The sequence below is a fragment of the Oxyura jamaicensis genome, chromosome 15 (genome assembly GCF_011077185.1).
Source record: "Oxyura jamaicensis isolate SHBP4307 breed ruddy duck chromosome 15, BPBGC_Ojam_1.0, whole genome shotgun sequence".
NCBI classification, from domain to species: Eukaryota; Metazoa; Chordata; class Aves; order Anseriformes; family Anatidae; genus Oxyura; species Oxyura jamaicensis.
The window spans coordinates 4308351-4319754 of record NC_048907.1 but is presented as its reverse complement, the minus strand read 5'-3'; the positions used below and the strand labels follow the sequence as shown (position 1 = coordinate 4319754).

Genomic DNA, 11404 nt, shown 5'->3' with positions numbered 1-11404 from the left:
TGTCCCCAGCACATGGCAGCAGTTTCACCCAGCGCCCCTGCTGCGGTCGGCACTTGGGGGGCTGAGCAGCTTGCTCCTAACAGCGGTCACCGCAATGACCGATGTCATGCAGCTGGGGGCATGGTGCCCCGGTGGCCACTCGAGCAGAGCTGGTGCAAGAGGAGTGCAGCAGCGAGCGGTGCCAGCGGCACAGCCGCAGCACACGGGGAGCAGGAGGCTACGAGGACCCAGCACGGGGATGGGAGTGAATCACAGCAGGGCTCCAGCCCCCAGTACAGCGTGCTCAAAGTGCCCAAACTCACACATCAAGCAAAAGCTGTCATTAAATACTTGTGGCAGAGAATGGTAAGGTTTTGGGGGCTGAGCTAATAGACTAGCAGTGCTTTTATGCTGGTATTTCATGCTGCCCCAGCCGGAGCCAAGCACCACGGCTAATACCTTTTAATTAAAAGCCCGTGTTTTCCATTCCCTGGAACCTCAGCAGGCTGTAACCAGCCGGGCTCTGCGCCACGGCTCTGCCTCTGGCAGCTGCAGCTCAGCAAAAACGGTTTGGCAGCTCCTGAGAACGGGGTTAGGAAAATGTAGGTTGATTTGCTTGTTAAAAATACACTGCAGCCTTTTCCCAGAGACACTGCTGCACCACTGCAGCCAAGCAGGGGAAGAGCAGGACAGACGGACACAGCAGAGTTAACTGTACAAGGCATTGGTCTGAGCAGCCCAGAGGCAGAGGGATCTGTAATCAGCCCACAAAAAGCCTCTCCAGGACCTGGGATTTAGGGATCACCATCCTTGGGTAGAAATATGAGGCAACCAACCAAAAAAAAAAAAAAAAAGGAAGGACAATTTATATTCAGGGACATTCTAGGGATGCCCCATTTCTCTGGAGAGGCGAAGTATTCTTCTCTAAAGTGGACATTTCTGCTCCCCTCGAATATACAATGCAGTTCTTGTAAGCTTTGAAGCGATATTAAATATTATACTTCTTAAGCTTTTTAATGCATTTCAGTGTATCTTTCATTTTGGTAACTCAAGTCAGGAATCTCTTCATGTGTACCACTGAAATTAATTTGAAACTCAGCCTTGCAAGAAACCTATTAAATATTGATCTCATTACCTGCACAAAAGTGCTCACAAAAAGAAAATATTTTCACTCCAACAGTGCATTTGAAGTTGAAATGAGCTTAATAAATTCCATGTGTTTTAAGAAATTAAAAGAGCGAGGATCTGAAGACATTTCCCGTCTCCTCACAACATAGCCATAGCAGTCTGATCTCTCCCTCCTCAATGCTCCCCCAGTCAGTCCTCAAAACAGCTTCCTCGCCATTTCTTGCTCCAGCATTATAACAATTATAACAATTTCCTTAACAAAAATACATCCTATGTTTGTTTGTTTTTTTAGAGCAGGAGGTGGCCAGGTGACCTTTGTTGTGCTGGGGGAACACCAAAGTGACAGCGGCTCTCTTTCAGAGAGGAGGAAGAGTTCTGGCCCCCAAACAACAGCCGCGATTTCTGGGCACCTTTTTTGACAGATGAAGAGATTGAAAACATTTCTAACAACCTACAAGATGGAGCACTGGGATACTTTGAACGCGCTCTCCAGTACTGTGCAGCATATGAGACAAACCAGGAGCTCACAGAAAATGTGTTCTCATTTTTGGGGATGACTGTTGGTATCCTGAACCACTTTAAAATACACCAAAATAGCTATTTTCTTAATGACAGCAAGTGGAATATGAGCCAGCAGTGTGCCCTGGCAGCCAGGAGGGCCAACTGTACCCTGGGGTGCATCGAGCACGGCATCGCTAGCTGGTCGAGGGAAGGGATTGTCCTGCTCTGCTCTGTGCTGTGCGGCCTCACCTCGAGCACTGCGTGCAGTTCTGGGCACCGCAGTACAAAAAGGACGTGAAACTGTTGGAGAGTGTCCAGAGGAGGGCAACGAAGACGGTGAAGGGCCTGGAGGGGAAGATGTACGAGGAGCAGCTGAGGTCACTTGGCCTGTTCAGCCTGGAGAAGAGGAGGCTGAGGGGGGGTCTCATCGCAGCCTACAGCTTCCTCGTGAGGGGCAGTGGAGGGGCAGAGCCGACCTATTCCCCTTGATCACCAGTGACAGGACCCGCGGGAACGGTGTCAAGCTGAGGCAGGGGAGGTTCAGGCGGGACATCAGGAAGAGCTTCTTCACCGAGAGGGTGGTCGCACACTGGAACAGGCTCCCCAAGGAAGCAGTCACTGCACCAAGCCCGTCTGAATTTCAGAAGTATTTGGACTGTGCACTTAGACACATGCTCTGAATTTTGGGGTAGACCTGTGTGGTGCCAGGGGTTGGACTCGGTGATCCCCGTGGGTCCCTTCCAGCTGGGGATATTCTGTGATCCTATGATTCACTGAAGCAGCTCCGCCACTTGGCTGCACCCCTGCCCCGCTGCCCCAGCTGCGGGCGCAGCCGGACCGCGGGCACCGTGCCCGTCCGTGCCGATGCGGTGCGGGGCTGCGGCCGCCCGCCGCCGGCAGCGCGGGGCCGACCTCCGGCCTCCTCCGGCCACCCCCGGCCCTCGCAGCCCGGGAGGGCCCCGGGAAGGCCCCGCCAGGCTCCGCCCGCGTCTCCGCTTGCGCCTGCGCTGGGGACCGGGCCCGGGGCCGGGGGCGGAGCGGGGCCGAGGAGGGCCATGGAGCGGTTCGGAGGCGGCGGCGGGTACGAGGCGGCGGCGGCGGAGCTGTCCCGGCAGCAGGAGCGGCACTACCGGCTGCTCTCGGAGCTGCAGGCGCTCGTGAAGGCGCTGCCCAGGTGCGCGGAGGGGTTGGGGGGACAGGGTGGCTGCGGTACCGGCTCCGGTAGCGGTACCGACCCGCACCGCACCCCGGCAGCTCCTGCCAGCAGCGGCTCTCCTACACGACGCTGAGCGACCTGGCGCTGGCGCTGCTGGACGGGACCGTGTTCGAGATCGTGCAGGGGCTGCTGGAGATCCAGCACCTCACCGAGAAGAACCTCTACAGCCAGCGCCTCAAGCTGCACAGCGAGCACCGCGGTCAGGGGGGCTCCGGCGTGGGGGGGGGGGGCACTGAAAGGGGGTGACACCGAAGGGGGAGGTGATGGGGACACAGCGGGGGACAGCCCTGTGGCACTCGAGGGTAGGTGGTGGAGGCGCTGGGGGAACTGGGTGCACTGGGGGGGTCGCTGAGGAGAGGGGCTGGGGCACCAGGGGGCTGCACAAGGAGGCTGGGAAGCCAGGCTTCAGGGTGCGGCACTGGGACACGGTGGGGACACTGTGGGGACAGGGCAGGAGGGAGGGAAGGAGGGGGCGCGGTAGCTGTGGGTCCTGACCGTGTCTCCGAAGCAGGGCTGAAGCAGGAGCTCTTCCACCGGCACAAGGAGGCCCAGCAGTGCTGCAGGCCGCACAACCTGCCGCTCCTCCGCGCCGCCCAGCAGCGGGAGATGGAGGTAAGGGGTGAGCAAGCGGGCACAGTTTCCCTCAGTACCCTTCACGTTGTCTCCTTCCCAGGGGCTTATGGCTCTTTTGCTGCAAGGCTGTTGCTAGCTGGCCCACCCAAGGAGCTGGTGCAGGGGCGTCACAGCCCTTGGCACCTCCAAAGGGTTTATCTAGTCCTCCCTGAAGCCTTGGAAGCTGCCAGCCGTCTTGTCTGGCCATGCTTGCAGACCCCTGGGCTCCCCACTCCAGCTGGATGGTCCTCTTTCTGGCTCTGCCCGTTGACCCTTCAGTCCCTTCTGATGAAGTAGGTGATTGCCCCAGGCTATTGCCATCTAGTGCAGTTAGAGCCCAGACCTGATCTGACAGTCATGGAAGTTGAGGAACCAGCTCAGAAAAAGCAAGGCCTTCTCCACAATATGCTAATGAGTCTGTTTGCTAGATTACAAGCTTGAGCCTGCATATGGATAGACAGCAAGTTGGTGCAAAATATAAACGTGCATAAAATCTACCATTATGTGTTAGAAAGTGAGAAAGCAGAGAACACTCAAAACTCATGTTTTACTTAGTTACACTGATAAGGAAGAAATAACCTAAGATACCTAAAAACAAAAATTGATTCTTAGTGTTTCTCAAGGCATTTCTAGAAAGGATCTTCAGCATGAGCGGTAAATTCAGTCCCAAGGGTCTGAACATCATCTTACCTATGCGTTATAAAACTGTCTCAATCTTATCACTAAAGTAAGGGAAATTACAAGTAGCTAGTTTTCTTAAGTTGTTAAATGGGAACTGAGGCTGCTGTAAAGCTCCAGCTCTGTATGTGTTTGTGCTCAGAGAACGTGGAGGCATCTGAACTGGGTCTGTGGTGATTTTCTGTGGCTTGTATTACTCCCTTAAGTCTTCCTGCAGCATCATCAATGCTGCAAAGGATATGTGTTTGTTGGACTATGGACTTCTTTAGCACATGGGCTGCTGGAGTACTCAGCTACAGCCTGCTGCTCCTCAAAGTCATTCAGGTTGTGATCTGTTGCTCATGGTCTCTTTTTTTAGCCTCAAAACGCACATAAACTAGGCTAGTACCAGCTGTTTCCCTGCTCTTTCATGAGAGGTAGCTTGCTATAAGGCATGGCAGTCACTCAAGGTAAGATCTGAGGCCGTGCTTGCTGCCCTCTACTGTCCTTGGAAGAGTCTAGGTCACCACAGTTGGAGTGCTGAGGCTCTTTGGTTTTGGTAAAAAACTTAGAGAAGAGAAAATGTATGAGGAAGGTGAATAATCCACTTTTCTGCTGCATATCATCATCTCAGGCTGTGGAGCAACGAATTCGAGATGAACAGCGAATGATGGATGAGAAAATTGTCTTGGAACTGGACCAAAAAGTCATAGACCAGCAGAGCACTCTGGAGAAGGCTGGGGTATCAGGCTTCTACATCACCACCAACCCACAGGTAGGTTTGTGTTTAAGCAGCGAGTGTAAGATCTGGCAGTGCTCTTGTGCTAACAACTTTTAAAAAAAATCTTACTCTATTAATGAATTCTGAATCGCTGGCTCAGGAAGAATGATCAGTCCTTTGCCTCATCAGCTGATGTATAGTGTGCTCTGGGCGGACCAGGCAGTGGGTTCGAAGCAACAGAAACCCATTAGAGAGGGCAATATCCCCAACCTTCTGCAGTGTTTTTCCCACTGTGGATGGAAGAAACATTGTGCCAACAGCCTGCAGTCCTGTGACTCTTGAACGGGTCCATGAAATACTGAAATAAATGGATAAGTAGGATTGTATAAGACTTCAGTAAGTCTTATTTTTTTATAAGGCATCTCATTAATTGTTGCTTGTGACTTATGGAGATAGTTGTATCAGACTGTGATTAGAGAATTTGTCTGTGTTTCTCCAGTGCTCTTAAAACTTGAGAGCACTTGCCTCGCTTTTTTTTTTCTTCTGTTTTCCAACACCACAGGAATGGAAAACTAAAAGTGCCAAAATCTCATTATGATGCTGCTGAAGTTTGCAGAGAATGCAGGAACAGACTATTCTTAGCTGTATTTTTCAGCTGATTAAATTTAATTTTGATAAAAACCTACTAGAGAGAAAAGTTGGCTTATACTAAGTTAAACAGCCATTTTCTAAAACTCACATGATTCCCGGTTGTGTAGCCTTGAACAAGTCCCCCTTTTTTTTTTTCCTATGCTACTATTACTCAAACTGAAAGCAGCTCTTTGTCTCCCCTCCTGCCCCTGCCTTTTATGTTATTTTTGTAAGTAGTAACTCTTACCAGGGTTCCTATTTGCTGTTTCTTATTTACGTTTGCCTTTATGATAGCTGGTAAACCAGACCTTGACTTGCATCTTTGAATGCTGCCATCATACAAGAAATCACTGCTGAGATCTGTTGTTCTCCATACATGTCCATCAGCAGATGTGTTTTTCCCAGTCTGTTATATAAACTGCCTGTTTATGCAGTTGAGATATATTTATATATTTACAAAAATAGGTTTTTATTCCCATAATGTAACATCTACAAGCCTGCGTCACAGCACCAGGGTTTACTGAATTAGATACCCTGCCATGTGCAGGGGTAACACAGTCTATTTGCTAAATGGCTTGTGAGATAAATTTGAGTGAAGAACAAGCAGATGGCAAGGGGAGTATAAGGAAGCAATAAGCTGATGCTGGTGATTATAGGAGATGGTGATCTCAACTCAGTGGCAGTCACAGAAAAGGGAGTTTTTGAAGAATGAAAGAGGGGATTGTATACACCAACACAGCAGTGTGTTGCATGTACCTGAGAAGAAACCAGTTGGAAAGTACACAAAATGCTTCCTCCTGCTTCCTTCCCTTGTCTCCTGCAAAAGGATCAGACACCGGAGTTGCTGTTCAAGAACAATGGAGGGGAGCTGTGCGTATCTGGAGAACCTCCCCCAGAGCGTGTGGCTCTATGTGTGCAAGGGGACTCAGCTGCTCTCCTCCACTGAAGGCTGTGTGGTAGAAATGGGAAAACCTTCAAAACTGGCCAGCCTGACAGCCCTCACTGGATTTATTGTTCAACAACTGTCAAGAAGAAAGAACCTTTTTTAACCAATAACAATTTGTAAAGTACTGAGATTCCTGATGCAGCTACAGTTTGCAGCAGATTTAAGTTATTAATGCCTTGTGTTTTGTAGAAACAGTTAAGATTAAGCCCTTGTTTTGCATCTGCAAGATTTTTCTTTTGTTCCCTTAGGATTACTCGTTCTTGAGTGGGTGGTACAAACTAGTCCTTTCTGCTTCCTGCGTAAGGGCATGGGATCATCTTATTCTTGCAAAAATTTCTTTTTTCTTTCACAGGAGCTGACTCTACAGATGAACTTACTGGAACTGATTCGGAAGTTGCAGCAGAAGGAATCTGAGTCAGAGAAGGCCTTCTCCTGAACAAGCAAATCTGCTGTTTACTTTCCAGAATTTTCTTCTGAATTCCCTCTAAAGAATAGATTGTTAATGCATTTGCTTTATATTATATCAGGAAGGGGCGACTGGTCTGCAGCTATAGAAGAAATAGCTGTGTCCCTTAGGTAACCTTTAGAGATGGGGGAAGACCTCCAGAGCAGAACAGAGTCTGAAGCTGGAGCGCTTCAGATGCCTTTCCACTGCTCGGAACAAGATGCATGTTGCAGTTTCTGCGGCATTGCAAAGTGTCACTAAGACAAGAGATGACAGAGGGCTTTAATCTGCCACATCACAGCCAGTGTCAGTGAGGCACTCTACTAAGTTGAGAGAGACTATTGTAGGCATCAAGTCAGCAAACACAAACCACTGGTGTGTGGATGTTCTCTGTTATCTAGGGGAGTGAAGCTGAATTGGTGAGCATTGTCATCTCCAAATTACGATCTCCTCTTCTGAGTCAAGGAGGAATGAGTGTCTCTGATAAGGGACGGAAGAAGTGAGTAGCTGTCCTATCAGACAGGAAGGAAAGCATATTGGCCTTCCGGTGCAGCCTCGTGTGCAAATAGCTGGTGGATGGGGGGAAAAAAAAATGTTTAGCTACAAGAAGATGCATTTGTGTGTGTTGAGCCAGAAATGGTATCCTAAACAGGCAGACCCCTTACAGAGAGGCATCTGGGCAGTTTACAGCATAGGCTTCTCCTCTGAGTTTTATTAAGGGAGGCTTCTGTCCCCCTGCACTGGACTGTGACGTGATGTCAGTGGTGTTTCCACCCGAGTCAGATAGCAGAAAAGGCTTCAGAGCTTTTGCTTTGTTACTTCAAAACAGTTTCCAAATGAATATAAATAAAATATTATGTACAGCTTCCTGGGGCTGCAGCTTTTTAAATGTTAGCAATCACACAGTTTTTCCATCCTTTCTAGATAAGCATGGGTTTGGGGCTTCACTAGATTAAAGCTAGAGAGCTGGAGAGTTTCTGAGAACTTTTAGGGCTGAGCTGATTAACTCTTGGTTGCATCCCTCAGACTTGGTCCACAGGAGGACTCTGAGCACTTGCTGAGAGCTTGGTTAAAAGAATTGCACATCACCTGACACCAGCACATTTCTTGCACACCTGAAGCAATGTTGGGAGCTCACAAGAAATGGGGTGGGCAAGGCAGAGACTGAAAGCAGTTCTTTTCTTCATGGATGAACAGCTCTTCAAGCCAGAGCAGCTGCTGGTGATGGATCAAGGACTTTTACCAATGTGTGTTGAAGGGCTTTGATTACACGAAGATCATTGTTTAAGGGTTCTCTAGCTTTCCTATAGCAAAGGATTGTATTTGGGAGACTTCGCCTTTGTGTTACTGTTTGCTATTGCCTGCATCCTTTACTATTACTACCTCTTTTCGCAGCAGAAAGCAGTATAAGAAGGTACAGAATGCTGTTAATTGCTGAAGCTGGGAATTGTGTCACTAACCCCTTATTCAAAGTTCTGGAAGCCCTTAGGTTCTTATGAAAGCAGATCACTGAAGCCATAGGGGTTTTCAGAAAACTGGGACCATCCCCAACTGAAGTAAGGAAACTGCAAAGTTGTTGGGAGACTTTGTGGGTGGTCTTTCAGTAGGGTGAGGTGGTAGTGTTGCATTTGCATACATCAGCAGGCAACAGCATTTTGATTTTCTGCAACACTGTGAGAAGCAAAAAGGCTTTTGCAAATTCAGGGCTGAGGCACGCTCCCACATCCATCATGACTTTCCCCCCACAGGATCATGCTTCTGCAGTTCCGTGATTGGAGACAGAAGGTATATCTCTTCTGGGGTTGCTACCTCCCAGGGGAAAATCCCCAGCTGGAAGGTAGATTGATGTGGGAATTGCCCTATTGCAGAATCCCCGAGAATTACCATGAATTTTGTATCTGCTTGACCCTCAGCTGGGAGCTCTGCACTCAGCTGCTAAAATATCAAGGCTTCACTGCCCTGTGATGAGAGGAGCAGAGTTCCCTGCCTATGGCAGGTGTGAGTTGCTGCCCTCTGTCCCAGGCTGGCTTTCTCTGGTGCTTAAGAACATGGTTTGGTGGGTGATACTGGCAGTAGGAGAATGGTTGGACCAGATGATGTGGGAGGTCTTCTCCAACCTTAATGATTCCATGATCAGCGCCTGGAGAGCTGCTCCAGTGGTACCATGACAACGGCAGCAGAGCTCCAGCAGGAGCACTAGGGCTTCATGCTCCCACCATCTGGTTTCAGCAGCGTATGGCTCTGCCAGGCAAACAATCCAAGCTGAAATTTTCCATGTCTGCAGTCTGCCTCAGGTTGTGCTTTAGAGAGGCTTTCTGAGCAAGGTGGGGAGTGGCAGAGCACTCAGACATGGTTAATTGGTTGAAAAGATGATTTTAAGAGAATAAATCATCTGGGATAGCTCGTGATCGAGGGAGCATTTGATCAGCACCGCTTCAATAGAGGAAAACTTAGTCAGCCCCTGCATGAAGCATTACTAGGAGGTATAAGGCTGAGAATATGCAGATATTCATTTTTTTTTTCAGCTGCAGGTTTTCCTTCTCTCTCTCCAGCCCCCCACATCAGTGCATTTGTGTCACTAGAGGGTGACACCTTCCTACAGGGTGATGCCTTTCCCACCTGGTGGGTGAGGGAAAGGCTGTTGACATAGTCTACCCAGACTTCAGCAAAGCCTTTGACACGGTCTCCCACAGTGTTCTCCTGGAGAAGCTGGCAGCCCATGGCCTGGACAGGTACTCTTCTCTGGGTTAAAAACTGGTCCTGCACTTTGGCCACAATAACCCCTGCAGTGCTACAGGCTTGAGGCAGTGCGTCTGGAAAGCTGTGCAGAGGAAAAGGATCTGGGGTTGTTGTTTGATGCTCGCCTGAACATGAGCCAGCAGTGTGCCCAGGTGGCCAAGAAGGCCAACAGCATCCTGCCTTGTGCCAGGAACAGTGCAGCCAGCAGGGCCAGGAGGTGATCGTCCACCTGTACTCTGCGCTGGTGAGCAGCACCTCGAGTACTGTGTTCAGGCTCCTCACTACAAGAAAGACATCGAGGCCCTGAAGCGTGCCCAGAGAAGGGCTGCGAAGGTGGTGAAGGGCCTGGAACACGAGTCCTGTGAGGAGCTGCTGAGGGAGCTGGGGGTGTTTGGTCTGGAGAAGAGGAGGCTCAGGGCAGACCTCATTGCTCTCTGCAACTGCCTGAAAGGAAAGTGTGGGGAGCTGGGGGTCGGCCTCTCCTCACAGGTAACTAGTGATAGGACTAGAAGGAATGGCCTCAAGTTGCGCCAGGGGAGGTTTAGTTTGGAAATGAGGAGACATTTCTTCTCAGAAAGAAGACATGAGAACAGGTTGCCCAGGAAGGTGGTGGAGTCACCGTCCCTGAGGGTGTTCAAGGAAAGGTTGGACGTGGTGCTTAGGGACAGGGCTGAGCGGGTGATAGTGCTGGTAGGGGTGTGGTTGGACCAGGTGAGCTTCGAGGGCTTTTCCAACCTTAATGGTTCTATACAGGGCTGGCTGTGGCCCTGTTTCTGTAGTGGCGGTGTTTCTGCCCATGGTATTTGGGCTGGAGTCAAATCTTGTGAGAGTAATCCAAAGGAGCTGATCTGGCTGGAAATGCTAAAACAGATTATGGGATTTCAGCTGACTCAGCTCCTGTGCAGCCCCAGAGCTCTCAATCGGCCGTACAGGTGCCACAGGAACACACGGCTGGGGGCTTTCTGCACCTTTGGTTGCAGCTCAGGTGGCTTCAGCCACCCACGAAGCTGGGCCTTATGTTCTGCCAAAGTCTCAACACATGCCAGAAGCTGCGTGGAGAGGGAATGCATGAGCGGACTGAGCTCCCTGATCATTTGGCAGAAGGTGAGCAAAGGGGAGAGCTGCTGTGCCAGCCCTGTGTTTACTCATGAGCTAGAGAAAGGTCGATGAGCAGTGATAGGAAGGGACAAGGCCCATTTCCTGGTGCTTTGTTCTATAGTTTGCTGAGCTGAACAGGAGGATAGCAAGGTCCTCTACAAAGAAGGAGGTATGTTCAGCATGGGTAGAAGTGAATTTATGCACTTGGTTTCAAATGACAGGCTCCAAGTTAACTGTTACCACCCTGGGTATTTGGGGTGAAGACTGACAGGTCCATAGAAACAGGAGCTTTCATGCTCAGTCCCCATCAAATGGTGCATCAGGAAGTATTAGGATGGGAGCAGAGAAGAAAATGAGAAACATTTTGCTGCTATGAAGCCCCTGGTGCACCAACACCCAAACACTGCTCCCTTCATTCCAAGAGTGCAGCAGAGCTGAAAAAGGTTCTGTGAAAGGCAGTGGGGATATAAGAGGCCTGGAGCAGCTTCCACCTCCGTTCCTCCAGCTGAAAACAGTGCCCAGGAGGGTTCAGGGTTGAGTTAAACCATGGGAGAGGAACTTCACGCTCTTCAAATATAAGGACTGTTACATGAAGCTGGTTCAGGTGGAACAGGGTTGTTTGTGTGGCAGGCGGTGGAGCTAGGAAGATCCTTGCTGCAGGGGGTGAGGGTGCAGAGGGTTTACGCTGGTTCTGGAGGAGTTGAAGCAGTTCTGGAGAAGAAGAATCACGCA

General features: G+C 50.0%; 1 protein-coding gene across 1 annotated transcript; it reads left to right on the top strand.

Moving 5' to 3' along the window:
• The first annotated feature begins 2616 nt into the window (after window positions 1–2616).
• LOC118174732 (protein DGCR6) lies at window positions 2617–7727 on the top strand. Its single transcript, XM_035340319.1, has 5 exons — window positions 2617–2782; window positions 2863–3023; window positions 3336–3436; window positions 4728–4868; window positions 6743–7727. Exons 1-5 carry the CDS (start codon window positions 2664–2666, stop codon window positions 6824–6826), a joined length of 606 nt encoding a protein of 201 aa, XP_035196210.1. The 5' UTR covers window positions 2617–2663; the 3' UTR covers window positions 6827–7727.
• The last annotated feature ends 3677 nt before the right edge of the window (window positions 7728–11404 follow it).